This window comes from Aplysia californica, unplaced genomic scaffold (genome assembly GCF_000002075.1).
Source record: "Aplysia californica isolate F4 #8 unplaced genomic scaffold, AplCal3.0 scaffold00216, whole genome shotgun sequence".
Classification (NCBI taxonomy): domain Eukaryota; kingdom Metazoa; phylum Mollusca; class Gastropoda; order Aplysiida; family Aplysiidae; genus Aplysia; species Aplysia californica.
In genome coordinates, this window is record NW_004797486.1 from 697,763 (window position 1) to 724,487 (window position 26,725).

At 40.3% G+C, this 26,725-nt stretch overlaps 1 protein-coding gene across 4 annotated transcripts in view; it reads right to left on the reverse strand.

Annotated features, from left to right (window-relative positions):
- Positions 1-342: 342 nt before the first annotated feature.
- Positions 343-26,725, reverse strand: part of LOC101852769 (CAD protein) — a 71,772-nt gene continuing 45,389 nt past the window's right edge. For 2 of the 4 annotated variants that reach the window (XM_005099526.3, XM_005099525.3), the window contains 9 exons: positions 18,538-18,716; positions 17,872-17,949; positions 17,201-17,342; positions 15,625-15,695; positions 13,829-13,954; positions 10,179-10,334; positions 9,400-9,501; positions 7,937-8,034; positions 343-1,266 (listed from right to left, as the gene is read on the reverse strand). In XM_005099526.3, the coding sequence (XP_005099583.1) occupies positions 1,164-1,266; positions 7,937-8,034; positions 9,400-9,501; positions 10,179-10,334; positions 13,829-13,954; positions 15,625-15,695; positions 17,201-17,342; positions 17,872-17,949; positions 18,538-18,716 (1,055 nt within the window). In that variant the 3' untranslated portion in view covers positions 343-1,163. Of the gene's footprint in view, positions 1,267-7,936; positions 8,035-9,399; positions 9,502-10,178; positions 10,335-13,828; positions 13,955-15,624; positions 15,696-17,200; positions 17,343-17,871; positions 17,950-18,537; positions 18,717-23,552; positions 24,354-25,705; positions 25,739-26,725 lie in introns of those variants that run through there. The other 2 variants (XM_005099523.3, XM_035970066.1) reach the window with 2 other exon arrangements.

Consider the following 26,725-nt stretch of genomic DNA (forward strand, 5'->3'; position numbering starts at 1 on the left):
TAAGCTGACAAAAAACCTCTTCCGGTGATGGTTTTCTTCGTTTAATTTGACTTTAGAATGAAAGGCGAGAGGTCATTAAAATTAAAAAAACTAAAACTCCGCACTGAACGTACCCGAACTGCTGATGAATAGCAGTCGATCTGCGCACGCAAGGAGGTGCTATTCCTATTCTTCTTCTGGAAAAACGAAAGAGAGCTTCAAAACAGACTGCAGCGCCATCTGAAGCAAAGAGCATACTTTCTGCGGACACTTTTTTGGCTGAGTGGCCCATCTTGTTATTCACTATCTTTGGTATAAATAACGGGTTTCCTTTTCTGATACAAAAGAACAAACAAATTGTAACAGTGTAAAGCCAACTTTAAAACAACACAAAACAATGGATCAGTAATTTGCAGATTGCATCTCCTTTGGTGAACAGGTGAAACACTTCCACAGTCATGATGTATATCAACACACAATGCAGCTATTTCTTGCTCCGTGGTACAGACTCTTAAAACGCAAAAGTCCAAAATACTGTATCCTTGCATTTCATTTCAGATCTTCACATCATATTTCATTTGTAATTGTCTCGATAATCATGATGATACTATCAAAGGACACTTGTTTGAAGTTACAAAGTTATAGAAAAATTTTCTTAAGACATACAAGTTCTGAGATTCAAAATGATTTACAAAACACAGGGACCATAAAATCTGAGAAATTAACATAAAAAACCTTCTATATTGGATGCTGCCAACATGTAGACTGGGCTTCGTTTGGCTCGAGTTGTACGGCTGGCTGTAACAATCACTTCTATGGTGGCACCAAAATACCCCCAGTGACTTGGGCACTTGGGTTATGATCATGATGATGCACAGAGTAAATGTCCCAAGTGGCATGCTGACCACAGGCAATCTTGTTACAATGAAAGGCCCTCAAAAAGACAAAGCTACTGTTACTGATAAACATATTTTCAAGTCTTTCCTTCAGAAGAAGAAACACAGATATTTCTAAAAAGAATTCAATACAAAACAAACACAATAAACACATATTTCATGGTGCTCGCCGCTCAAATTTTCCTGTTTCATCACACATTCTTGTTATGGCAGTCCGATCCTTTTCATCCCTTTCCATGCAGTAGTCACAAAATTGTTGTCACAAGCTCTGCAATTTTTCAAGCCTCATCAGCACTTGCCAAGGATGAGAGCGATGAGAGCCATGCGCACGTACATTCCATTCTCTGCTTGTCTGAAGTAGGCAGCCCGGGGGTCAGTGTCAATGCTTGGGCTGAAATATTTTGTAAGAAGAATCAGATGGTGAACTTTTTCATAAGTTTGTTTTCTTTGTTTAAGTAGAGGTTTTACGGCGCTCCCAACAGCATAATGTCATATGAACTCTAGAAGACTAGAGGTGTTACAAGAGAGTAACAAACATAAAAAAGAAGGAGGGGAGATCAGGACAATAGATGTTTGATAGGAATGAAGAAGAAAACCACACCAGAGCACCTGCCAACCACCCACTCATAAGTTTGATGAGTAAGTCCATAATTCGAGTACATCATGATAACAAAACATAAGAGAGATATATTGATGAAAAAGGAAGTGTGACAGTGTTAAAGTTGGAAAATAATCATTGCCATCGATAAAAGGAAAAAAAGAGGAATAGTGTGTGCACCTTCTTAATGGTCGAAGCAAGAGAAAAGAAAACACTGATGCTAATGAGCCTCATGACTATTCACACACACACACACACAAACACACAAAACCAGAAAAGAAAAGAAAAGAGCAGCTCTTATGTCAGATTACTATTATGAAAATGTAATCAACACTGGTCAGAGCATGCCACCAATCCCTTTTGAGTCATCACTTCCTCACTTTCCATCCACACATACACACACACACACATCAACACAAACACCATATAGCCCAATGCAGCGCCACACTATCCGTCTTTGATCACACCCAACCATCCACCACTCATCACATCCAGGCAATGCGCAATAATGCGACTTGATACCAGAAGTGTGTGTATCATGTTGTGCGGGGGCAATCCTGGTACGCTCATGTAACATGTAACTCAATACTCTCCATGATGATGGGTGTATGGGTTTTTCAACATGTATGCGAGGCAATTTGAATTCCAGATAATGGTAAGGAAAAATTTGATTGGGCTACTCAATATGAGCTGTTCGACACATATATGCATGTGTTCAAGAAAACTGCTGCCAGTACAAAGAAAATATAGCAGTTCAGTTACGAAATAGTAGAATGTTTAAACTATCCGTGAACTCAAGTTTTGTGTGTCAAAGTTATTTGTGATCCACTATACATTGTTTCAGTTTGTTAATTAACATATGATATAGTGCAGACACACAGTAACGGTAAGAGAAAATGGTGTTCATTTTTGTCTGAGTTCCTCAAACAACTAGACATAAATCAGTAATTTTACATGGCAGGCCCTACTCGCCGGGGTTTTGGAACGTTACTTTTTGCAGGAACAGACATTCAGTCTCCGGATAAATACGAAATGACACTGAACAGAAAAGGTAGAGGGGGTCCAAAATTTGTTTTAAAAGGACTTATTCAAAAGGCAATATCATGGTCATCGTTACATCAATTTCAACCAAACTTCAAATAAAAAAAATCAACCAAGGAAGCATAAAATCAAACAGTTCAAACTCAATCAGGACGTCCAAAGAAGAGACATAAAAACATGCCACAGGGTTTTCGAAATATCCAGCACCTGAAACAATCTAAGTAGCCAGCACTTCCCATAGTTTATTTAGACAAGTCAATTTTATATAAATTTGTTCTTCAATGGGCTAATTATGGTTGAATTTCCCTCAAATTTGTTTGAAATTTTAAAATTCGATATATCTCGACACGTGATCCACTGTACATTGTTTCAGTTTGTTAATTAACAATCTTCAAAATGTTGATTAATAATACTGTGTTCTTCATACTTCATCTTAACAAACCTCATGTCCTGTTGGTTGAAGGTAATTTTTTCCAAGTTGTCTTGTAATTGACCCAAACACAATTGAGTAAAAGCCCTTAAAACAAGCCCTACTTTTTGTATATTTTAGACACCAGGTACATGCACCGACCCTCAGGATTTTGGCATGAGACTCCCGAAAACACGACCAGTCTCACACCTCAACGATTTACTGTGTAATCTCACAAATTTTCGAGGTCGGGTTGAATAGAAACTTATTTGGAGTAAAAATCACTAGGACACCGCTCGTAATAGTCACAAAGGCTAATCATTGCAGACCGCTCCAGTTTCCGCCGAAGTTTTGTTCTGCAATTTGGGCCCAATACGCCATCGTCGATCGTGTATTTGGCTCTCTTCTTTTCCGCGTGTTGAAGTATTTTAGCATCGTTACTCCAGACCGCTAACGTCGTTTGGCCTACAAAGCTTACAACGCACCCATATTACCGTCCATTACGCAGTCTCGCTACAAAAATTTTAATATCACTAAACATTTACTTAGATCTAACTAAAAGCTTTCATCTCAGGTTGGCATCTCTGCATGTACAGTCAGAAAGGAGAAAAGATGTTATAACCTAATCAGAGGAGAGCTGTGACCCTGGTGGGTCAGAGATGTCAGTCTGTCTCCGTCATTTTGAGCAAGAAAAATTCAGAAATTACCCAAACTGACCCCAAAAATGTGAAATTAAGCGATTCTGCTAATTTCAACAAAGAATGATAAAGGAAAATAATAAGAAATTATGCAAAAAATGATCAAATTTTGATAAATTATGCGGGGTGCAAAAAACCACGGGGACAGGACAGTTAAGTATCTGTTCTATACCCTGGGCCGACTTAGGCAGGCAGAAAACCAACAATAAACCGGACTAAGAAATCAAGTTGAACGAACTAGAATCACCGTTCACACTGCCACTTGAAGCATGAAATAAAAGTATTGTACTAAAGGCCTCTAAATTAGCCTCTATAAAACAAGAGGCAGGGTTTGACTAACAATCTTCAGAATGCTGATTAATAATATCAAAAATAATAACAATAAAAATAACAATAAAGGTCACTTCTCTAGCACCCACTTCCTGATGGCTACTAGCGCTTCACAATAAAATAAATGTCTTAAAAGATTAATCGATTTTACAATTTAAAAGCTGTCACAATGACACATTTCATGCACATTGACCCTTTCAACGTGCAATCCATTCAAATACATACATCTGCAATCTCACAAAAGAACACATACACACAAAAAACAATCACTGAGGCTGCTGATCACATTTGTTTTTTTTAAAAATCGCAATAAATAGTAAAAATAGGATTCAAATACATTTGGGTTTTTTTTACGCGTTTAAAATGCTGTCAAAGTAGGCTTCTCTCTTAATAAATTCTGTGGGAGGAGATTCCACGCTAAGGCAGCAGGTCTTGAAAAAGCCCTACCTCCAATTTTCAAAAATTTCCAGGGCAGTCTTAGGTACCAAAAACTAAATTTTCAAAGTAGCTGTATGCCAAATTTATCTGTCCCATTTGAAAGGCCTATATCCATTGAGCATTTAGGTACCATTCTTTAACCTCTCAGTCAATTTTTAAGAAAATGGTAGTTGTTTAAAATTTGATCAAATTTGTTAAAGTCAGTCACTGGCTGCAACCCCATGTTTGACAGACAATAAAAGAGTTCGAAGAGCACTAAACATCTCCACATTAACAAAGTACAATCACTATAACAAATATATGGAGCCTAATTTTTTTCAAGACTGTGAGATCATTACAAATCAGCATTTTATCGCCCCAAACACGATGATGTGTCGTATACTGTAGTGTACCCCGCGTGCGGGGTCACATGCTTTCCGAGTCTCGCGGAAGGATTGATGAAAAATAATTCCAAGTTAATTACTTTATTCTAATAGGAAATGAACTGATCTTTTAATTGATACATTTTAAGCCGGTATTTTGCATATTTTGTGTAAAAAGTGATCTTTAAACATTTTGACAGTATTTTTAAAACCTTTCTATTTAGACGCCAAAGGCCAAACATATACCACGGGAAAGCCCTTTTAAAGCTCTACAGTTCTCCGCCAATGAAAAGACGGTATTTAATCATCCCTCGTTCCCTGAAGCATTTAAATGCACGCGTGTCAATTTTCCAACCGGCCGACAACGCATTCCGACCGCGCGGGGCTTCGCTTTCGTCGGCGACTCTCCAGCTCCTAATAATCAGACATAAAAACAACTTACACCATTGTAACGAGGAAAAGCTGAACTTTTACAAGGTGTACGGCATTTGGTGTTTTATAGCGAAAGAGCAAAGAAACAGCGATCGGAATTACCCCGATTTCACGCGCTCGAAAGGCCGCGAGTGCCCGCGAGGCTGTGTTTACGCTACCTACTTAAATTGTCTCTCGTTAATGGACCGTACACTTTTAGATGGAATATACTCGTATAGCAAATTAGAAAGATATTGTGGTGCCAGATCGTATGAACACTTGTAGCACATAACTGCACCTTTTCAATTAATACTGACTTTAACAGGGAGCCATGTAGATGTAAAACCAATGGTGTCAAGTGTTCTTTTACTATACGTCTTCCCCCCCCCCCCCCCCTCCCCAAAAGCAAGTGAAACAAATGGTCCAGTTTTAGTTTAGTAAGTGTTTTATAGCACTTGCAACACAAATAAGGTCATTTAAGTGCCCAAGATTAGAGGTGTTACATGAGAATAACAAACACAAAAAAGAAGGAGGAGAGATAAGGAAGATAGACGTTTGATAGGAAAGAAGGAGGAGAGATAAGGAAGATAGATGTTTGATAGGAAAGAAGGAGAGATAAGGAAGAAGATAGACGTTTGATAGGACAGAAGGAGAGATAAGGAAGATAGACGTTTGATAGGACAGAAGGAGAGATAAGGAAGATAGATGTTTGATAGGAAAGAAGGAGAGATAAGGACGATAGATGTTGGATAGGAAAGAAGGAGAGATAAGGAAGATAGACGTTTGATAGGACAGAAGGAGAGATAAGGAAGATAGATGTTTGATAGGACAGAAGGAGAGATAAGGAAGATAGATGTTTGATAGGACAGAAGGAGAGATATGGAAGATAGATGTTTGATAGGAAAGAAGAAGGAGAGATAAGGAAGATAGACGTTTGATAGGACAGAAGGAGAGATAAGGAAGATAGACGTTTGATAGGAAAGAAGAAGAGATAAGGAAGATAGATGTTGGATAGGAAAGAAGAAGAGATAAGGAAGATAGACGTTGGATAGGAAAGAAGGAGAGATAAGGAAGATAGACGTTGGATAGGAAAGAAGGAGAGATAAGGAAGATAGACGTTTGATAGGACAGAAGGAGAGATAAGGAAGATAGACGTTTGATAGGAAAGAAGAAGAGATAAGGAAGATAGATGTTGGATAGGAAAGAAGAAGAGATAAGGAAGATAGACGTTGGATAGGAAAGAAGGAGAGATAAGGAAGATAGACGTTGGATAGGAAAGAAGGAGAGATAAGGAAGATAGACGTTGGATAGGAAAGAAGGAGAGATAAGGAAGATAGACGTTTGATAGGACAGAAGGAGAGATAAGGAAGATAGATGTTTGATAGGACAGAAGGAGAGATAAGGAAGATAGATGTTTGATAGGACAGAAGGAGAGATAAGGAAGATAGACGTTTGATAGGACAGAAGGAGAGATAAGGAAGATAGACGTTTGATAGGAAAGAAGGAGGAGAGATAAGGAAGATAGACGTTTGATAGGAAAGAAGGAGAGATAAGGAAGATTGACGTTTGATAGGAAAGAAGGAGAGATAAGGAAGATAGACGTTTGATAGGAATGAAGGAGAGATAAGGAAGATAGATGTTTGATAGGAAAGAAGAGATAAGGAAGATAGATGTTTGATAGGAAAGAAGGAGAGATAAGGAAGATAGATGTTTGATAGGAAAGAAGAAGGAGAGATAAGGAAGATAGATGTTTGATAGGACAAAAGGAGAGATAAGGAAGATAGATGTTGGATAGGACAGAAGAAGGAGAGATAAGGAAGATAGATGTTTGATAGGACAGAAGGAGAGATAAGGAAGATAGATGTTTGATAGGAAAGAAGAAGGGGAGATAAGAACGATAGACGTTTGATAGGAAAGAAGGAGAGACAAGGAAGATAGATGTTTGATAGGACAGAAGGAGAGATAAGGAAGATAGACGTTTGATAGGAAAGAAGAAGGGGAGATAAGAACGATAGACGTTTGATAGGAAAGAAGAAGGGGAGATAAGAACGATAGACGTTTGATAGGAAAGAAGAAGGAGAGACAAGGAAGATAGATGTTTGATAGGAAAGAAGAAGGGGAGATAAGAACGATAGACGTTTGATAGGAAAGAAGAAGGGGAGATAAGAACGATAGACGTTTGATAGGAAAGAAGAAGCAAACCACACCAGAGCACCAACCAACTACCCATGATCCGAACATCAAAAGAATTTTCAGGGTTACCTTTAAAGAAAGAACAGAAAGAATTAAAAACTTCAGGGAGTGTGCTGGTACAAAGACATTTTTAGAAAACGTAGTAGGGACCACGCTCATTTCTTGGGACAAGCTGATGATGAGTCTCTTTCACACAACATAACCACTTGAAACATAACCAACACCTGTTAAGTAACAATTATGTTCTTTGAACACCAAATTCATGAATTCGAGCCCCATTTGAAAAAGATATTTCTTTCTGCTGGTCTGCACCATTGAACACACCTCCAGTTGGTCCTGTCAAGCAGTGCAAATGTAATCAGTCTAGAAATGATCTAAATTGTGTTCAGAGGGCACAAACGTTACAATCAATGATTGTAACCAACAAATCATACAAATAATCAAGCTGCAAGAAAAAACACAGTTGCTGTTGTGTGCTCTTTACAGCAAATCATTACGATAACAGGTACATTTAGCTAGGAACAGATTAGGACAATAGCGAGCACTCACCAACCACCCACTCAAGTATCCACAAAACTCACCTGATCTCAAAGACTCTGGGTAGAGGGTGCATCACCACCATCTTCTTCTTGGCTAGAGTCATCAGCTCCGGTGTGAGAACCAGGTTTTTGTTGCAGGCCTAGGACAGGGTCAGAAGTATAAAATGTGTCAGAGATTAGAAAAAATAAATCTAAGAGTAACAGCTTAAGAGGAATCATACCTACTGACCAGAATGGTTGTGATCCCCTTTAGAACTACTATCAGATTAAACTTAGGGATCTGGCTTGTACACAAGCCGAAATCAGGATATTTCATCCTGAGTGAATTGCTACCTTGGTATGGTCGGTTGGTTCTGTACAAATCAGTACACTGACATATTTAGTGATAAAATAATCATTTTCTGGGTATCTAAAACTCTCAAATTTCAGAGATCATGCCCCACTGAAAACACCTTCAGTCAGTGAACAGCAAGTCCCAGCAGAATGCCAGAATAAGCTTACATCAGGTCAAAGTTATGGTGAACAATACAAGCAAAGACTGTAAAAAGACATTTGTAGTCATAGCTAAAATAATACCCTAAAACCCCTTAGGAAATTACTCTACAAAATTTACTGTCTCAAGTATTGTACATGTAGGTGGTAATGGTGGTAGTGGCGGGGACGGAGGGGCCTGTGATATAAAAGCTGGTATAAGGAGATGTAGGTGCCCCAGGTTTTTTTTGTATGATCTTTCACAATGGGAAAAGTTTGATTACTTGATTCCAGAAATGAGGCTTTCAGGGACGGATTCTATCTAAAGCTCCTTATCCCTCCTCAGCTCTTGACTGCCCCGGCCTCCACTGTGCTGATCTTGAGAGCTTCCACTGCTCAGGCTGCATTCCTTTCCTTTTCAGTATCTCCATTGTGTAGGTGCTGTCTTCCTTCTTATTCACCAGATGGTCATGTGCAATTGCAGTCGCAGTTGGGGGATCATTCCAGCTTTGCCTACCAATTGATTTGTTTGCTCATTCCCTCTCATATCTGCAGGCCCAGTGCAGAAAATTCAGGTGATCACCCCCAGATTGCTCCCAATGATTTTGCAGAGCCAGTTACTTTCTGTTGCTCCTTGGATCAGCCAGAATTCCGACAGACTGATATGTGCAGGTACATACCTATCTAAGGGATTGGGGAAAGTATTGTAACATTCTTGAAGGCCTTTCTGGTCACAAATTTGAACTGTAGATGTTTCACAATCATCTTTTCCACTGTACCGGTACTTGGGTTTTACAATTTTTTCCCTAATAGCTGTCGCATGAAAGCCCATTATTTTTGCTTCCCTATGATTTTAGGACATTTCCCCATAAGCTCATGTCTAAATATTGAAAGCATTGCCATTTGACAAAAGGACTTGTTTGTACCATGAAATGGAACTAAAAGTGAAGAGGCAAGTGGATTTGAACTTGAGGCTAACTCAGCTACAAAATTTAAGAAAAAAAGTTCAGGGTGGTATTATATATTGCACTCACCTCATTGTACTGTTCAATGGTCTCAAATCTCTCCTTCTGAATACGAGTCATGTAGACAACATCAGTGTCAGGCAAAGCTTGCTCCAGACTAGTGAACGAGTCCTAAATTTTCACAATAACAAATAAAAATATTTTATATAATCTGTGTTGGGAAATAGTCAACATCCACACTCAAAAGGAAATAGATTAGGACAATTGCAACATTTTAATAAATAAATAAATGAAGCAAACCAGACCGAAATGCCTACTAATTATTTATAATGCACATAATTTGAAAGATATTGAAAGAATGTACTACACTGTTACAACTCAAGTGTTAATATAATAGTACATTTCTAATAAGTTAGGAAAAAGCCTTGCCTTTGTCTATAACTCGTATTGCAAGAACTCAAAAGATCTAGCAAACGTTACCAGATTTTGCATATTTTCACTGTCAAAGTAAAAAATTATTATAAGTACAGCACTGACTGACATTCTGTGATTTACTATGACCCAACAAATTCTTTGTTCTGACACTGACCTCTTCCTACAACTTCACATGAAGAAATTCCTCCACATTTCATCAACTACAAATACCCTGGATTGATAATACAGGGTTAAAGTAAACTCCTGCAAAAAGTAAGAAATTCTCAAACAGAAACTATCCCTACATGACCTCTAGGAATAAACAGCTATCGTTAATTAGGCGTAACATTACAGTAGAAAGTCAGATGAATATTTAAAAAAACAGACATCAAAGCCGAACAAAAAAACCAAAGACAACCTAGTTTGAAGCTCACCTGTCTTACACCCCGCGCTGCCACCAACTCACAGATTTCCTTGGGCATCTCCAGACCTGGACTTGCCACATAGCGGAGGTTCACACGGTACAAAGTCAGGAGTCGAGCCAAGGAGTGTACTGTACGTCCATTCTTCAGATCACCAACAAGGGTAATCTGCAAATAAAACACAAGACATGGGGTTATTTAAATTGGCATGCTGCATGAATGGGTGGTGCAAGGTTTTAACAAGGTGATTGGGTGAATACAATTTCAAGTTTCTTTTGGACGCCACTGTGTATATAACTTCTCTCTCTCTCTCTCTTCTGGCGCTGTGGCTTCATAAACGGTCAGCGATGCCGACAGCACGCAGGAACTCAACACTCGCTCGGGGGGTCCTTAAAAAGTGCTGAAAGTGGGTTACTGAAATGTCCCAGCAAACGGGTTCTCTAGCACGATAGCTGGCGGGACATCTTAGGAACACATGGTCCATAGTTTTGTCCTCATTGCAGGCTCGACAGGACGGATCCGGGTTGTCCGCTGGCGCAATTTTGTGGAGATATGATCTCAGCTTGGGCGATTGTCCACCAGTTCTCATTTGGGAGAGAAGCCGGCGGTCCTGTCATCTGAGCGAGGCCTCAAGCTGGTATGATGGCGGCTGGGCAAACGGCAGTTTGGGTTTCGTCTCTCTCTTCCACTTTGCGCGGGTCGATCGGTGGATGACGGCTTTAGCTGTCGAGAAATCGATTGATGTGTCAATCTGGGTAAGCGCTGTTGCTTCTTTGGTGATGCTGTCAACTTCCTCGTTCCCAGCCAGTCCAGCGTGGCCTGGTGGAACATTCAGAGCGTTGACAGAGGGTGTGCAGATGTTGCCAGATTGAGCAGGCCACCTTTTCCGATTGGTTGGTAGGGCCGTATGAGAGGCGCATGACTGCTGACCTAGAATCAGTGTATACATGGATGCGTACACTGTTTGGAAGGCTGCCTGCTGTATGTAGTGCCACAAGCATGTCAAGCACTGTGTCGAGAGCTACAAGCTCGGCCCTGTAGCTGGAACAATACCGGCCCGCAGGTACACGTTGGTCGAGTTCGGTATCACCGGTCTTGATCAGTATTCTACTTCCTCCATACTCAGTACCCTGCTTAGCTGAACCGTCAGACTTCCACATCGGGCAGAGGGAGCGATCGAATTGTAGCCTCTGCTGCTGCTTTCCTGACAGCTGGTTCATTAGCACGCTTGCAGTCGACGACAAAATCAGTGCTAAAAGTCACGTTGTATGATGCAGCCTTCCACGGTTGTGTGGGGGGGTAAAACAACCAGCTCCTCACGTGGGTACGTATCCAGTTTAGTTTCGGCTACGAGGTTCTTGGCATGCTTTCTCCAGTTCGACTTGCCTGTCCGCGTGGGCACCGATTTTGTTGCGGAGGCTCTGCGTTGGTTCGTTGCAGGCAGACGCATGGACTTCTCGAATGAGATGGCAGTCAAGGCATCAGCTCTATGCCTTAGTGGTAAAATGTCTGCTTCGATGAGGAGGCTGTCCACACGAGTATCCTTTGAGCAGCCCGTGATGATTCTTGCTGCTTCATTCTGCTTTCTTTCCAGTTTCTGCAGGTTGGAGGGTTTGGCAAGAGGCATGTAGGCAGGGGCACAATAGTCGATAGCTGACCGACAAGTAGCATAATATATAGGCTTTATGCATTCCCTGGAGGCACCCCAGGTGGTGCCTGTAAGGGCTTTCAATGGTCGAAGTCTGCTTGACAGTTTTAGCTCAAGGTTTTGGATGTGGGCGTTGGAGGATAGAGTACGATCAAGTGTGACCCCAAGTAAGGTGGGGTTGGAGTTGAAGGTGATGGGGGAGCCTTTGAGTGAGAGTGCTGGTTTTCGCTTGGCCTCATGAGTGCTGGTGGTGAAGAGGGTGCACTCTGTTTTCTCCGTACTGATCTCCATCTTGTTTTGCTTTGCCCACTGCTCAAGTAAGTTTATGGCTGCTTGGACACTGTTTTCAGCCTGATTTATGTCTTCGTTGGTGGCGTATATTGTATAGTCATCAGCATAGAGTCCCGTCTTCACGGCTTCAGGCAGGCCTGCTTCAATATCATCAATGAAAACAAAGAACAGTGTGGGGGACAGGACGCTGCCCTGGGGGACTCCCTGCTCGAAACGGCGACGCCTGCTTGTTGCATTGCCGTGCTCAACGTAGGCGTATCTGTCTCTGAGGAACGAACCTATCCATTGAGTAATGCGGCTGAGAGTAAATTTCTCAATCATCTTCTCCATTAACCTCGTGCGCCATACCTTGTTGAAGGCACGCGAGAAGTCCACGAGGGCTAGCACAGTTCCTTGCATTTTGGGACAAGCCTGGGACCTGTCAGAGATATGTTGTGTTAGGCACAGGACTTGGTCTTCAGTAGACCGTAACTTGCGGAAGCTTGATTGGTTGTTGCTCTCCAGAAAGTACATCAGGCGGTTCTTGACGAGGGCCTCCATCAGCTTAGCAAGGCAGCTGGTGAGACTGATGGGGCGGTAGGACCCAATCTTTCCTGCAGGCTTATTCTTCTTGGGTATCGGTATGATTTTGGCACGTCGCCAGCTGTTTGGGACAATGGCCATTTCCCATGATAGGTTGAAAAGACGGAGCAGGGCAGAGGTTGCGATGGGTCCGAGGTGTTTGATCATTTCATTGGTTGCACCATCAAGCCCGGGAGAATTGCCATTTTTCAGCTTTCCTATACAAACTGTCAGTTCAGCCATGGTGAGGAGAGAATCATAGCCTGTGTTCTGGTCAATGGGGAGGATTTTCATTAAGCTGGTAGTGCCGGTGTTTGTCTGCCTTTTTGAGTTTTAGGCGGCTGACTGAGGCGTATTCATGGGAAAAGGCTTCAGCCTTGCTTCTATCTCCTTTTAAGGTTTTATTGTTTACTGTGTTGACAGTCGAGAGGGACATCTCTGAGGTAAAGTTGCGCCAACAGTCGCGCTTCATCTTGTTTAGGCGGGATGTAGTTCTTTTAGACGCCTCCTGGTAGTTTTCAATGTCTTCTCGTGTTTTGGTTGCCATGGCTTTTTTCCTTATTTGCCCTTTTCTTCTATCAGTTTGTCCGCTTCTTCATTCCAAAAGGGTTTAGGAAGTTTACGAGCGCCCTTAGGGATACTTTGTTTGGCTGCTTTTAAAATGGCCTCAGTTAGGCACGTGTTTAATTTCGTGGCGTCCGTCATGTTAGGCATGTCATTTGCCGAAATCTCTGTTTCCATGAGGGCATTGAACAACGACCAGTCAGCCTTCTTGAAGGACCATTTGGCTTTGCTCCTACGGGTCGGGGCAGAGTGTCTACAGAGTTTGATTTTGATGGCTTTGTGGTCAGAGACCAGGGTGTCACTGGTTTGCCAAGAGACATAAGCTACCTGTGAAACATGACAGAAGGAAATATCAGGGACTGATTTGAGCATAACTTGAAAGAAGATAGGCAATAAAAGGAACTCTTTCTGTAGAATACATACAACTCAATTTTATTTGCAGTTAGCAAACACAGAGAGAAAAAAGTTTTGGTGAGGTTATATTAGCTTTCCACCAGGGCCCAAGCATTGTTGTGAACAATCACTGTAAATTAGACTTTTTGTGGTGAAGATAAGAAACTTCAGTGATCTACATCCTTGGTGCCTAATTAAAACTCACCGTGAGATCATTGACAGTTCCAATCTCCTCCCGGATGGTGAACACATCTAGGAGGGCCTGGGTCGGATGCTCACCCACGCCATCGCCAGCATTCACTATTGGCTTGCGGGAACTCTTCGCCGCTACCTGTGAGGTAATTACAATCACATGGTATTACGTACAAAATTAGATAAAAGTAGAATACAACCGTCATGTCCCCCCCCCCCCATCACAGCTAATTGTTCCTCGTCCTGTCAGAAAAAGTGGCAACCCTGGTGTGACCTTTCGTGTTGTGTACTTGGTCAAGCACTTAGAAATGGTGGCTTTACTTTGGTCAAGCAGTTCGAAATGGTGGCTTACCTTTATATATACCCTGAAGACACTGACATTTAGGGCTTTTAGAATTAAAAATCAGGTACCGCAATGATCCAAGTTAACACACAGGAAAAGTTCAGGTGAGTAGAGCAAAGTTTCCATTTTGTCTCAATTCTGTGTTCTTTCCTCTTTCAAAATATGGGTTGTTGTTTTTTTGTTTGTTTGGGCGGCGGGGGGATATTAATAACCCGTCGGGTAAATGACAGAGCTGGATTATTGCGCTCAGCTGAAGAAGAGAAGGTGCTTGACCTTCCTTGATTCGACACATTTTGACTATATCTCTCCTTTGGAGCATATCAAGGAAGTCAAGCTCTGAAGAACGAACCTATCCATTGAGTAATGTATTTGGGCAATAAATACTTCCTCTACGTACCACCCGGGCACAACTGAATTATGCATTCTGCTTTAAGATTGTCTAACAAGACACAAAAGGCCATAGAATAGTTCATGGTAGAAAGGTTAAAGGAGACCTAATTAGAGATAAAAAGACAACATTCTAGGACTGTCCAAAAATTTCTACAACAAAAATATAACCATTTTTTAATGCTATGTTTGAAAAAACCATGAGAGTTCAAATCATTATCTGACAGAATATCCTTCCTTCCACAAAGTCACAAACGCTTCCAAAAAAGTACTCCCAGTGTTCCATCGACATACAGGGCGTTCAGATTGACAACTCGTGTGTGCAAATCCTCACCACTCCAGCAGAAGCAATAAGTGAGGTAGAATTGCATGCCTCACAGCTCTTCCTACAGAATTAAATGCCATGCTATGCACCTCTAAATGTCTTCTTCCTTTCCACAGTGAACTTAAGTATCAACATTAACAAAGATCTGGAGAGAATTCAGTGCTGCCATCCCAAACCCTGAAGAAAATCTCAGATGGATCCATCATCCGCAAGAAGTCAATGTGTTTGTGTGTGTGTGTGTGTGAGAGTGAGAATGAGAGAGAGAGAGAGAGAGAGAGAGAGAGAGAGAGAGAGAGAGAGAGAGAGAAAGAGAGAGAGAGAGAGAGAGAGAGAGAGAGAGAGAGAGAGAGAGAGAGAGAGAGAGAGAGAGAGAGAGAGAGGGGGGGGGGGGGGAGACTTGTGTTTTAAGAAAAGAAAAGCACCTCTACACAAAAATGGCCAATCGTCTCTAGGAAAAGTAAGACAGACTGAAACAAAAGAAAAAAAGAAATGAAGGACCTACCAGTGGCACCTTCCAACCATCAGCTTGCAACAACCCTCACAAAAGCTGAAAAGCCGTATCTTGAGAACACATTTTACTAATCATTTTTTGGGAAGGTGTAGATGGGATATATTAGGAAGGTAAATTTTTTAATATGACATTTCAATCTTTGTTTCTAAACATTCTGTCCGGATTTTAGCGGTGTCTTTCTAAACATTACTAAACATTTCCTAGAGACATTCACTGATGACGTATATTAGATAATGTTATTACCTGCACAGCCCCAGGAGTGGGATGTCTGATCACTACAATGTCTGCATAGCCAGCCATCATCGACACAGTGTCTGAGGAGAGTCGTAGTTGTTGTAAGAGTTTTATGGCACTCGCAATACAAAAGGGTCATATAAGTGCAGAAGATTAGAGGTGTTACAAGAGAGTAATATACAAAGGAAAGAGTGGGAAATAAGGATGAGAGATATTTGATAGGAAAGGAGCAAACCACACCAGAGCACCTGCCAACCACCTATGTTTGAGGAGAGGAAAAAAAAAGCCAAAATAAGAAAATCTAAAGCATACTCTATGTGCTGACCATGTCAGCGAATGGTCTCCGACACACACCGAACTCACACGCTGAAGTCATGTCACGTTATGCGAACGCGCAATCGAAACAGTTTTACTGATAGGCCCGACTAACTGCGCCTTCACACCTAACACTCAGAAGAGCGACAGTTGTTCTAGGCTGACGACAACGGCCGATCAACACAATGTACTAACAAATCCCTCATATGTATTCAGACGTACAAGGTACCCATTGTGGATGGGATTGGGTCGGGTTCTGTTGGGAGTGACCGCCCCATTCGTCCTCTGAAAACAATCGCTTTTGTTTTTGAGGCGAAGAGTAGGGTGCGATCGGCTTGTGCCACGATAGCTGCTTTCGCGCCCTCAACCTGGCTAGCAAACCGCCCAGCCCCGAACCCCCAATGGGCTCCCTGCAACGACAACGGCCGAGTGTTAGTCTAGTCAACCCAGTTAGTTGTGTAATGGTTAGAGCGACAGTCGCTTGTCTGAGTGTTTGATGTGTACGTGCCATTACTTGACCACCGACGAGGCTTGTTTTGAAAGTAACAGCAGAACTAGGAATATTAAAGATTATTGGTGCAACTGTCACAGTTATCAGGCAACCATCGGAGAATTCTGAGTACGGGCAAAGATCAAACACAACTTGGGGCGAGTTAACTCCTTAGTCCAGCATCGATATTTTGGAAAATAATGCTCTGAGTTCCTACTGACAAAAAGTTCATCCAACGGGTGCTTCCCGAAATAGAGAAGAAGGCAGAGTAAGTTGTAGAAAAAATTCGGCACAACAACAGACTGGAAAAAAAAATCGGGACACATGTGGTTGAAATCGGGAAAATCGGGATGCTTGAGATTCGGGGCAAAAAATTGGGATATCCCGGCTAAATCGGGATGAGTGGCAGGTCTGAAACTCCTACAACACAGACATTGGTGTATCCATCAGCATCTACATTAACTGAAATGAATAATGTCAAAGTCCCTATCAGATGGACACTTTGTCCTGTCAGACAGCCTGAAATCAAACCAGCTATTTTATTGCAAATTGAACACCTTACAGCTTGAACAGGACCCATACTTTATTTTCTTTGACACAGCTGTGGCATTCTTACCTTTCGCATTTTTATTTCTTTGACACATTCTTACAATACATTTCTATTTCCCCCCCCCCTTCAACTCAACTGTAACATTCTTACATTCCATTTCCTTTTTCTTTGACGGTTACGGTATTCTTACTTAACTTTTTGTTCCTTCAGTACTGTTAAGACATTCTTACCTTCCAAAGTTTCACCCTTTTTGGCAGATGAAGTCCCTTGGTCATAGTGGACCACAGATCCACCCAGTCGCTGCATAGCAACAGTGAATGAACAGCTGGTGCGGGTGGATGCCTCGAAGAACATGGAGGCCAAGACTTTGCCCTATGGAGAGGCAACCAAGTCAACCATTAGGCTTTACAAGCCCTAACGTATGGTCATGATGAAAGACACTTGCAGCTGTAAAACTGGTGGAGGATGATTGTTTGTTTTAGTAGAGCTTTTACGGTGCTCGCAACTGCATAAGGTCATATGAGTGCCAGAAGATTAGAGGTGTTACAAGAGAGTAACAAACATAAAAAAGAAGAAGGGGAGATAAGGACGATAGATGTTTGATAGGAAAGAAGGAGCAAACCACACCAGAGCACCTGCCAACCACCCACATGTGGAGGATGAGGGAGAGTGGAAATTTGTATGCCTTCTAAAGTTTCATTTTGAGATTGAACAAAGTTGAACAGACCTATTGGATTCAAAATATCTTGGTAAAAAACCATTACTAAACAGAACTTCATACAAAAGATACTACAGGATTAGAAAACAAAAATGAATATTCACAAAACATTTTCACATCCCCCCCCCCAACAACAACACCAAAAACCAAAAACTGGACAAAAGAGTTAAAAAGAAAGCATACCTTCAGGACATGATCCAGTGGCCTATCTCTACTGACAGCTACTTTGTAGTTGTGAGCAAGATTGAAAACTTGAGACAACTGAAAAACAAAATGATACAAAACAATATATATATGCAGAAAGAGAAAGATCATGAATAACCATCCCGTCAAACATATTTCTACAAGATTTCAAGAATATTTAAAATTAGTGTTACTATCAATCTAGAAACCAAACTTGTCTTTTTGACTGATGCTACATTGTCAGGTTAAGTTAATTTTTCATCATGTACAGTCTCAGGGTTGCCTACCCCAAAGTTCCCATTTGCTACGGAATACCAATAGGCCAAGACTCACTATCTCCCTTTAAAAAAAAAAAATGAATGGAGCTGATACTGATATGAAGCGAGTACAGAACTTTCAAGATGTACAGATTTTCATACAAACACAGAAGATTGGGAGCATCGCATAACAGGCCTTTTTCTTTTCCCTCATTTGCCTTTTTGCTCATCACAAATTCTGTAGTTTTGACACCTTTATTGGTAGAGCAGTAGAACAGGTCCAAAATCAGTAATCACTGCAAAAATCAGTAGAATAAGGCAGCCCTGCAGTCTTATAAAAAAAATTTACTTAGACAAAAACATTGCAAATTGTGTTATCTACAACTGTTGGTGCTTCTTTCATCCCGACCTGATCCTTGTTGAAGTTCATGACAGTAGTGACATGGTGCCCGGTCAGTCCATGTGTGTAGTGATGCATGCCCACTGGCTGCAGGGAGGCTGGATACACGCCTGGCATGGGTGCGGCTGATGCAACAGCGATCTGGCGCAGCATCTCAGCATGGTTGGCATGGAAATCTCGGGGGACGTCTGTTGCAGAGCCAAATGAACAAGAGAGAACGACTGAATAATTATGTCATAAGCGGGTGTTTGTTTTAGTAACAGTAGTCTTTAGTACAAGAAGAAATTAAACAGAAGCAGTAAATTGCTGGTCGCAGAAATGTTTTCTGCAAAACTTGCTCGAGAACATACCCCCATGACCTTCCACCTGAAACCCAGCATACAAACATTTCTTGATGATCTTTCTACACTCACTTATAATAGTATTATTAGAATTTCTGAAACACATCATTAACAGAAACACATTAATAAAGTAAATGTCCAGAGCAGTCCACAGCCAGTCAACACATTTCACTAGGACCATATTAGTTAGATTTAGTAAGAGCTTTACGGCACTTGCAACACAATAAGGTCATACAAGTGCCGAAGATTAGGTGTTACCTGAGAGTAACAAACACAAAAAAAAGGAGGACAGATCAGGACAATAGGTGTTTGCTAGGAAAGAAGGAGCAAACCCCACCAGAGCACCCGCAAACCATCCACAAGGAACAGATTACGGTAAAATTATTTTTCAACTGCAGTTTTCGATGAGTCAGAACAATAAAGGCCATACTTCTTTGGAAACACACAGTAACATTGAAAAGAAGATCCAAGGAGTACACCAAACCACACTCCACCCCCCAAAGCAAAATAAATGAAAAGATATCGTATTTGTTATAGATAAAAGGAAGTACATCAATGCAGCAAAGCTAGTGGAAATAGTGGACAACAGAGAATAACTAACCAATAAGGAATAACTAGGACTACCGCTTTATTTTCACCCACAACAACCACAATGTATCTTTTAAGTCAGCGCCATTCAAGTAATAAACACGTAACAACCACTTGTGTATTCATACGAACAAATTAATCTAAAAAGGTAAATGATTTATAGAAACATCACTATGGCGTAGGCAGTCTACTGGTTAGGCTGTCAGGCTCATAACTGAAAGATCATGGCTTGGAAATCTGTCACAAGTCTGCCATTGTGTTCTTGTGGCGTCGGTGGCCTAGTGGTTAGGCTACCAGACTCATAATCGTGAGATGGTGGGTTCGGGGGTTCGAGCCATGGGCCCGACGTTATGTCCTTGGGAAAGGCACTCTATACGAATTTTCCTCACTTCACCCAGGTGGGAATGGGTACCCGGTGTTTGAACGCCTATAAATGGCCCCTTGTACAGTATGCTTCCCAGGAAGTTGAGGTTGCTTCAGAATGCTCTCAGGTCTGCTGGGGTAATGGTATAGATTGTGAAGTGCATAGTGCTTGCTGTTGGGCGAGGATTTGTGATATACAAATGCTATCTATTTTTATTCTTCTTCTCAGACAAGGCATTTTTACAAGAATTTTCCTCACTTCACCCAGGTAGAAATGGGTACCGTGCTATAGACAGCAAAAGATCTTGTCGATATGTTTAATGTTTGAGCACTTAATCAGCTCCTTGCACTGTAGGCTTCCCACAAAGCTGAGAACGCTTTTGAGAGTTCCAGGGTCAGATAAGGTAATACTAGTTGTAAGGCGCCTAGAGCATGCTATTGAGCATGGATATGCGCTATACAAATGCCATTTTTATTATTATTGCTTGTAAAACTTTACAGTGAGGAACACAATGAAAAAAAAAGGATAAATAGCAGACAATATTAAAATGCTGAGTAATAAGTGTCAAAAGAAAAATAGCTTGTAAACTCTTATATTAACCAATAATATAGAAAAAATTTTTTTTTTTAGATCACTTTAAACCAATTAAAGAGATGTTTAAGTAAAAAAGGAATGATAACAATACTTGTATAACTTTAAAAATAACATTGCAATGTTGAAAAATAAGATATTATTATGATCCCTGTTCTATTATCGCTGTTCCACTTTATTATGTTACTAAATTATAATCATACAAAATTGGAATATTTACAGAATGGGAAAACCTGGGAAACATTTTTTAAATCTGCAATGTAATTCCACATAAAGTAACTGGATATCCGGTAAACAAAAACAAATTTGCTTTCTTAAAAGGGTTTTAGCCAAATAAAAAAATATATGCAAAAATGAACGCAAATATTGAAACAATAACAAACAAAACAAAAAAAACTTTAAAAATTTTAAAGTAAAAAACATTCAGAAAAAGCTACTCTACAAACCAACCAAAGGCTACAATACCAAAGCATGCATTAGAGACAGGAATAACTAAACCAAAGCAAAAAAAAAAAAAGCCTATCATATCACAAAAAGACCCAATGCATGCAAAGAACAAAATGATCAAAACATTTCCACTTGATATATATCACTGTCTTAAAGACAGTAGCCACAAGTAATTGGTCAATTTTAAGCACAAGGGGGCTATCCCGAAAAATGCTGTCCTGAGAAAAGGTAAAGTTTTTGCCCCTTGTTCAGTTTCTTTAAAATACAAGGAGAGTTCTCTATAACCAAACTAATATACACAATAATGAAACCAAATTTCTCCTATAGGTAGGGCAATGCCCACTTTTGGTGTAGGTCATGATTTCTGAAAACCCCCGAAATCTGGGTTAGCCCGCTTGTCCTTAAAAGCGACCAATTAGACTTTTGTTTCAACCAAGCATACCACAGAATACAAGATCTTGATAGTGCAAGTCCACCTTTTATAGACTTTATATTCAGAATGCTGAAGGCTTTAATTTAAAGAGCTTCTCGCTTTACCATAATCTAATTTCCATCCTTCATGATGATATAGGACAGCACACCAGAGACAACAATATTTTCTTAAAGAACGCATAGCTTCGTCACAAGTAAGGTGTGCAGAACAACAAAAAAAAGGCAAATGAATCAACAAATAATATATAATGTGAAACATCAAACAGCACAAGTCAAGTTCAATGAGCAGATGAAAGAAAATACTAGTTGCTGGGAGCAGCACATTTATTGTGTCTTTTGTTTAAGTAAGAGTATTACGGCACTTGCAACACAATAAGGTCATATAAGTGCTGAATATTAGATGTGTTACAATAGAGTAACAAACACAAAAAAAAGGAGGAGAGATAAGGACGATAGATGTTTGACAGGACATTGTCTACTGTGCGAGTTTTGCAAGCCAAAAAACAAATTGCTATGAGGTCAAAGACAAGGGTCTGAATACAACAAAAACTGTGTGCCATATATAAGGCGGAAATGATATCTAACACTGTGGAGAGAGTGTGTTAACAGATAGGGCACTCAGTGGCCCAACCCATTCAGCTTGTAGTGTGTAAAAATTACACTAAAGATCCGACATATTGTTCTCACTAAAAGAATGACTAGTATTGAAAAATAGGAAAGATACCATACAAAGAATTTCAGATCAATCAGACCTCAGGACATTAATAATTTCTCTAATTTGAGTAGAAAAGTGAAACAGGCTAAAACAACAATGGTCATACAGTGCGGGGTGCTGGGAAAAAATAAAACACAACAGATGACAGATCTGCTAAAGCACATGACAGAACACATGTAAGCACTAAGAAGGGTACAAAGTTTAAATCGAAGAACAACATTACAGCATCGTTCAGAAGACTATGCAGGACTTCTTAGACAGAGGTGCTATCACTGTTCTGGACTATAATGTGCTTTTTTTTTCGTAGAAAGAACTGTAGCAAGTAGCCCTGATTCATATGTCGAAACAAGATCAGATATGAGTTTTGGTTTGAAAACAAAAAAGAATGTTATCCATAACATACATGTGCAATCAGGATAACTTTAGCTCTATGAACACACCGTTTTCTAGTTTATATTTATAAATTAGAACTATGGCGAGATGAAGTCTTTCATCAATTCTTTAGTTATGATTCAACTCCTACAAATGACTAACCAGATTTTTAATGGTTGAAAATTTTAACTCAAGATTCCTGTTGAGTTGCTTTCCTCAATGCAACCTGACCTAAGGGAGCTTTGGAAATTTATTTTTTAGAAATTGTATGTGAAGCCTCTGGGTTTCCCTGATACAGTAGTCTCCGCCTAAGATCCCACCGCTTACGATCCCGGTTTGCTTTAGATCCCGCTGATTTAAGAAAACAGAATTTTTACTATACAAAAGTCACCCCTAAGATCCCGCTCTGATTCACTCTGAAGGTCTACATTCGGCTAAGATCCCGCATTTCAGATCATAATTTGCGGGAAAAAAACCCGGGCGGGACAGCCGATCAACCAAGAGTGAAAATTTGAGATCAATAAACTGTCCGTCGCATCAAAGATCAGCTACTATCGTGAATGTGATCATATACACGTTGTAAAACTCGATGAAGCGATACAATGTTTGCCCCAGACGGGATCACACCGGGGTGTGAACTGACCGACACGTTTGTTTTCCCCGAACATCCCACTCACACCTGAGCTATCCCCCTAAACTTACATCACTCGCTGGGTGGGTAGGGCCTACACGTTCGCTCCTGGCGGGATCACATTGAACTGTGAACTCTTCCCTGACCATTGGAGAAGTTGTTTCTACTCCCGAATTTGCGAGACAGACTGAATTTTAATTGGTGTGTTCACAACGTAATGGTGTGTAACGACAAAGGCGGTTGGGGGAGATGGAAAGCTATAAATTTTCGACAGGTAAGGGGGAGGGGAGGGGCAACTTGATAAGCGCAGATCTTGAGCCTCATGATAGGATAATAAGTGAAAATGGCACGCCACATCCCACTATGCACCGTGATAGGTCATCAAGGTTAACCACTCTTTGCTCGCCATACGTCATAAACCCACCAAGCGGTCACGTCAGTTCATTTTAGAGTGGAGGGAGACCATTTTACTGATTGTAAGCCTTAACATGGGTCACCATAGATTCTTCCCTGGGTTCGTCGGTTAAGATCCCGGTTCGCCTAAGATCCCGCTTTTCCTTGCTCCCGAGCACCGGGATCTTAGGCGGAGACTACTGTAACCAAATTGCTCAAACTGCTATCCACATCCACGAAGGGATACATTGTTGCTAGTTCAAGGCTATCAAAACCTTATGTCTAAATGAAGAAAAGCACCCAAACACAATAAAGGCCATGTAGTGCAGGAATAATTTACAAGAAGGAAGATAGGAAAAGAACAGTACCATTTAGGTGAGAACATGTATACACCTGACAACACATAATGACGATAGAAACCCCAGTGTAGTGTTGTCTTACTCAACATAAGTACAATAATTAACTCATAAGCAAACTGAAAACTGCAATATTACACCAGATAATAGTACCACTGAGAAGACACCCCGCTTTGACATAAACATGAATCTATATTGTAAAGAGAGGAAACGCCGCCTGTCCAGAACAGAGGCTTTTGAGACCCAATTATTTCAACATAGCAGTACACAAGACATGCGGCCAAACAAAACTAAATTCAATAAACAACTAACTTTCAATAACAACAACAAAAATGGTAATCGTTTAGCCCACCTTGAGAACACACTTCTTCTAAATCAACTGAAAGTAACAGAATCAAAAAGCAAAATAATACAAGAGTGATAGGATATAAGGTGTAGTGTAAATCATACAAAGCTAAAAGAAAAAAAAAGAACCCCCCCTCCCCCAATTTCAAAACTATGATACCAAGCATAAACAAACAAAAACGTAAAACTACCCAAAAATGCAATAAAAAAGATAACAGAAGACATAAATACGTATCCACACCCGGGCACACTGGTGAAACCAGAAAGCATTATACAAAATTATGTATGGAAATAGAATATCGACATGTGAAAATCAACTTTTATTTTGTAAAGTTTGCGAGAAGAGACAGACCCTGCTATAACAGCAGTCACTTCATGTCCGGAAAACAGGACTGATAGACAATCAGTAGAGGAAAAGTGATGAATCACGATCTTCTTATGGCACCTTCCAACCACCCATGAATTAATAATAAACCTTGATAGGGAAATAAAAACAAAACACTAAAAAGAGAAGAAAAAAAAAGCCAGATAAAAAATAAAAACCAGACCAAATTTTCTTCTATGCAACCTAAGCATTGCAACAATCTGATAAACACTGTCCCATTCTTCTTTTTCACCACTTTGAACATGAAATGGAACTGGGTGCAAAATTCTCTTTCATAAATACTGAAACCATATTTTACTGAAAGGACATTTATATGAGCAAAAAATAATCAAGCACTTGAGCAGGATGTACGATAACATATCATAAAGCATGAGTAGTTCATGTGAGAGTATACAACTGGCAAAAGTGTGTACTTCAGGAAAGAATTTACAGCTACCAAGTGCATTACATGAGAAAGTTTACTGCCAGCAAGTGCTTTCTAGATAGAACTTTGAATGTTTAGCAAATACTTGTATTACAAGGAGAATTTACAGCCGGTTAATGTTTTTCCATGAGATATCTTACAACTGATAAGTTCTTTTCCTGAAAAATTAAGGCTGGCAAGTGCTTTTCATGAGACGAAGAGAGATCATAAGCAAGTAAGAGTACTTCATTAGATATTTCACACAGTAACACTGACCCAAAATACATTGATAAACCATGAGCTCTATTATAAATGCATATGGTGTGCAATGACATCAAGGGCAGAGGAGCAAACTATCCTCCTATCAAACTATCATGCAATTCTTTAAATAACCAGTTGACACGTGACAATGCATCACAGGAGCACCTTGTGTCAAAATGCTATGAATATGGATACTTAAATACCCGAGAAATCCTACAAGGACAAATAGTATGAGACACAACATAGTGCAAAAAAAAAAAAGGGTTTTAATTGAGGGGGGGGGGGGGGGGTGTTGTTTCTCTAGTTATTAGAATACCATAATTTCATCCCCAATCCTCAACATAAATCTAAACAATACTCTAGAATACTAAAATAGCATCAAGATTTACCACATACAGACCACAACCTTTTTATGTATTTCAAAACCTCATGCAAGTCACATTCTACCCCATTCCCCTAACACAGTGAAGCATCAATTGATAAAGCCATGAGCAAACAGATGCAACACATTATAGACCATACAACGGACAGCACGATAGCACTTCTACATTACCTGACATTTTTTCTACACTGCTCAGAACATCGCCTAAAACACAAGGCCACACAGAGGTTATTGAAGAGTAACACACGTCAGTGTCATTTACACTATCTACTTAGACTTTATACCAAACCCATTCTTTGATTTTGTGTTACAGTAGTGTATGGCACAAGTCTGCTGGTTTGAGTAAAGAAGAGCATATGGACGCAATAACAGTCATTTACTGCAGACAGAAACTCCTCTAAGGTATCGAGGGGGAGGGGGCGCGCGGCGGACAAGTGATCCAAAATTAATAAACAGGTGTGTGTGTGTGTGTGTCACATTCAACCTCATACCCCTGTACTAGAGGGAACAAATCTGTTTAATTTCTCCTTCAGTGAATAAAAGACTAAGAGATCATGAAATTTTAGTGATTTTAGTAAGTTACTGTGACAGCTTTTCCCATTTAGGAACAAACCAATTTCATTAAAAATTTTTTAACCAATGTACAAAAGTGTTTAAAATGCACGCTACATTTAGGTAGCCAAGCCCGGTACCTGTACTAATACTGATGGTAATTTGCCATTTACAAAAAAAAAAAAAAGAAAAAAAAGTTTCATTCAGATATCTAGATTCTAGATATAATTTTTCCCATGATCGCTGGTCATGGCAAGCTGAAAAATAATGAATGGGGGGGTTTATGGAATAAGGAGCAGGGGGAGCACAACAAAAAAAACCCCCTGAAAATTAATAAGCGTGGGGCGGGGGGGAGGGGATATGACATACACGCGCTTATTTGATACCTTAGAGTAAAGTGGGAGAGTCAAGAAGAAAGCAGAAGGACCGACCAATGACACTTTCCAACCACAAACTGTATGGAAAGAGTAAGAACCCTTTCTAACATAGTTTCCTGACGTTATTTCAACAGAACTATTATCCCACTGTTTGACCAGCCATATATAATTATGGTGCTTGGCTCTTACACACCTTTCCAGGAGTAAGTATGTCTGCTACAGCCATGGGAGGCGGAGGGGAAATAAAACTAGATTGGCCAAT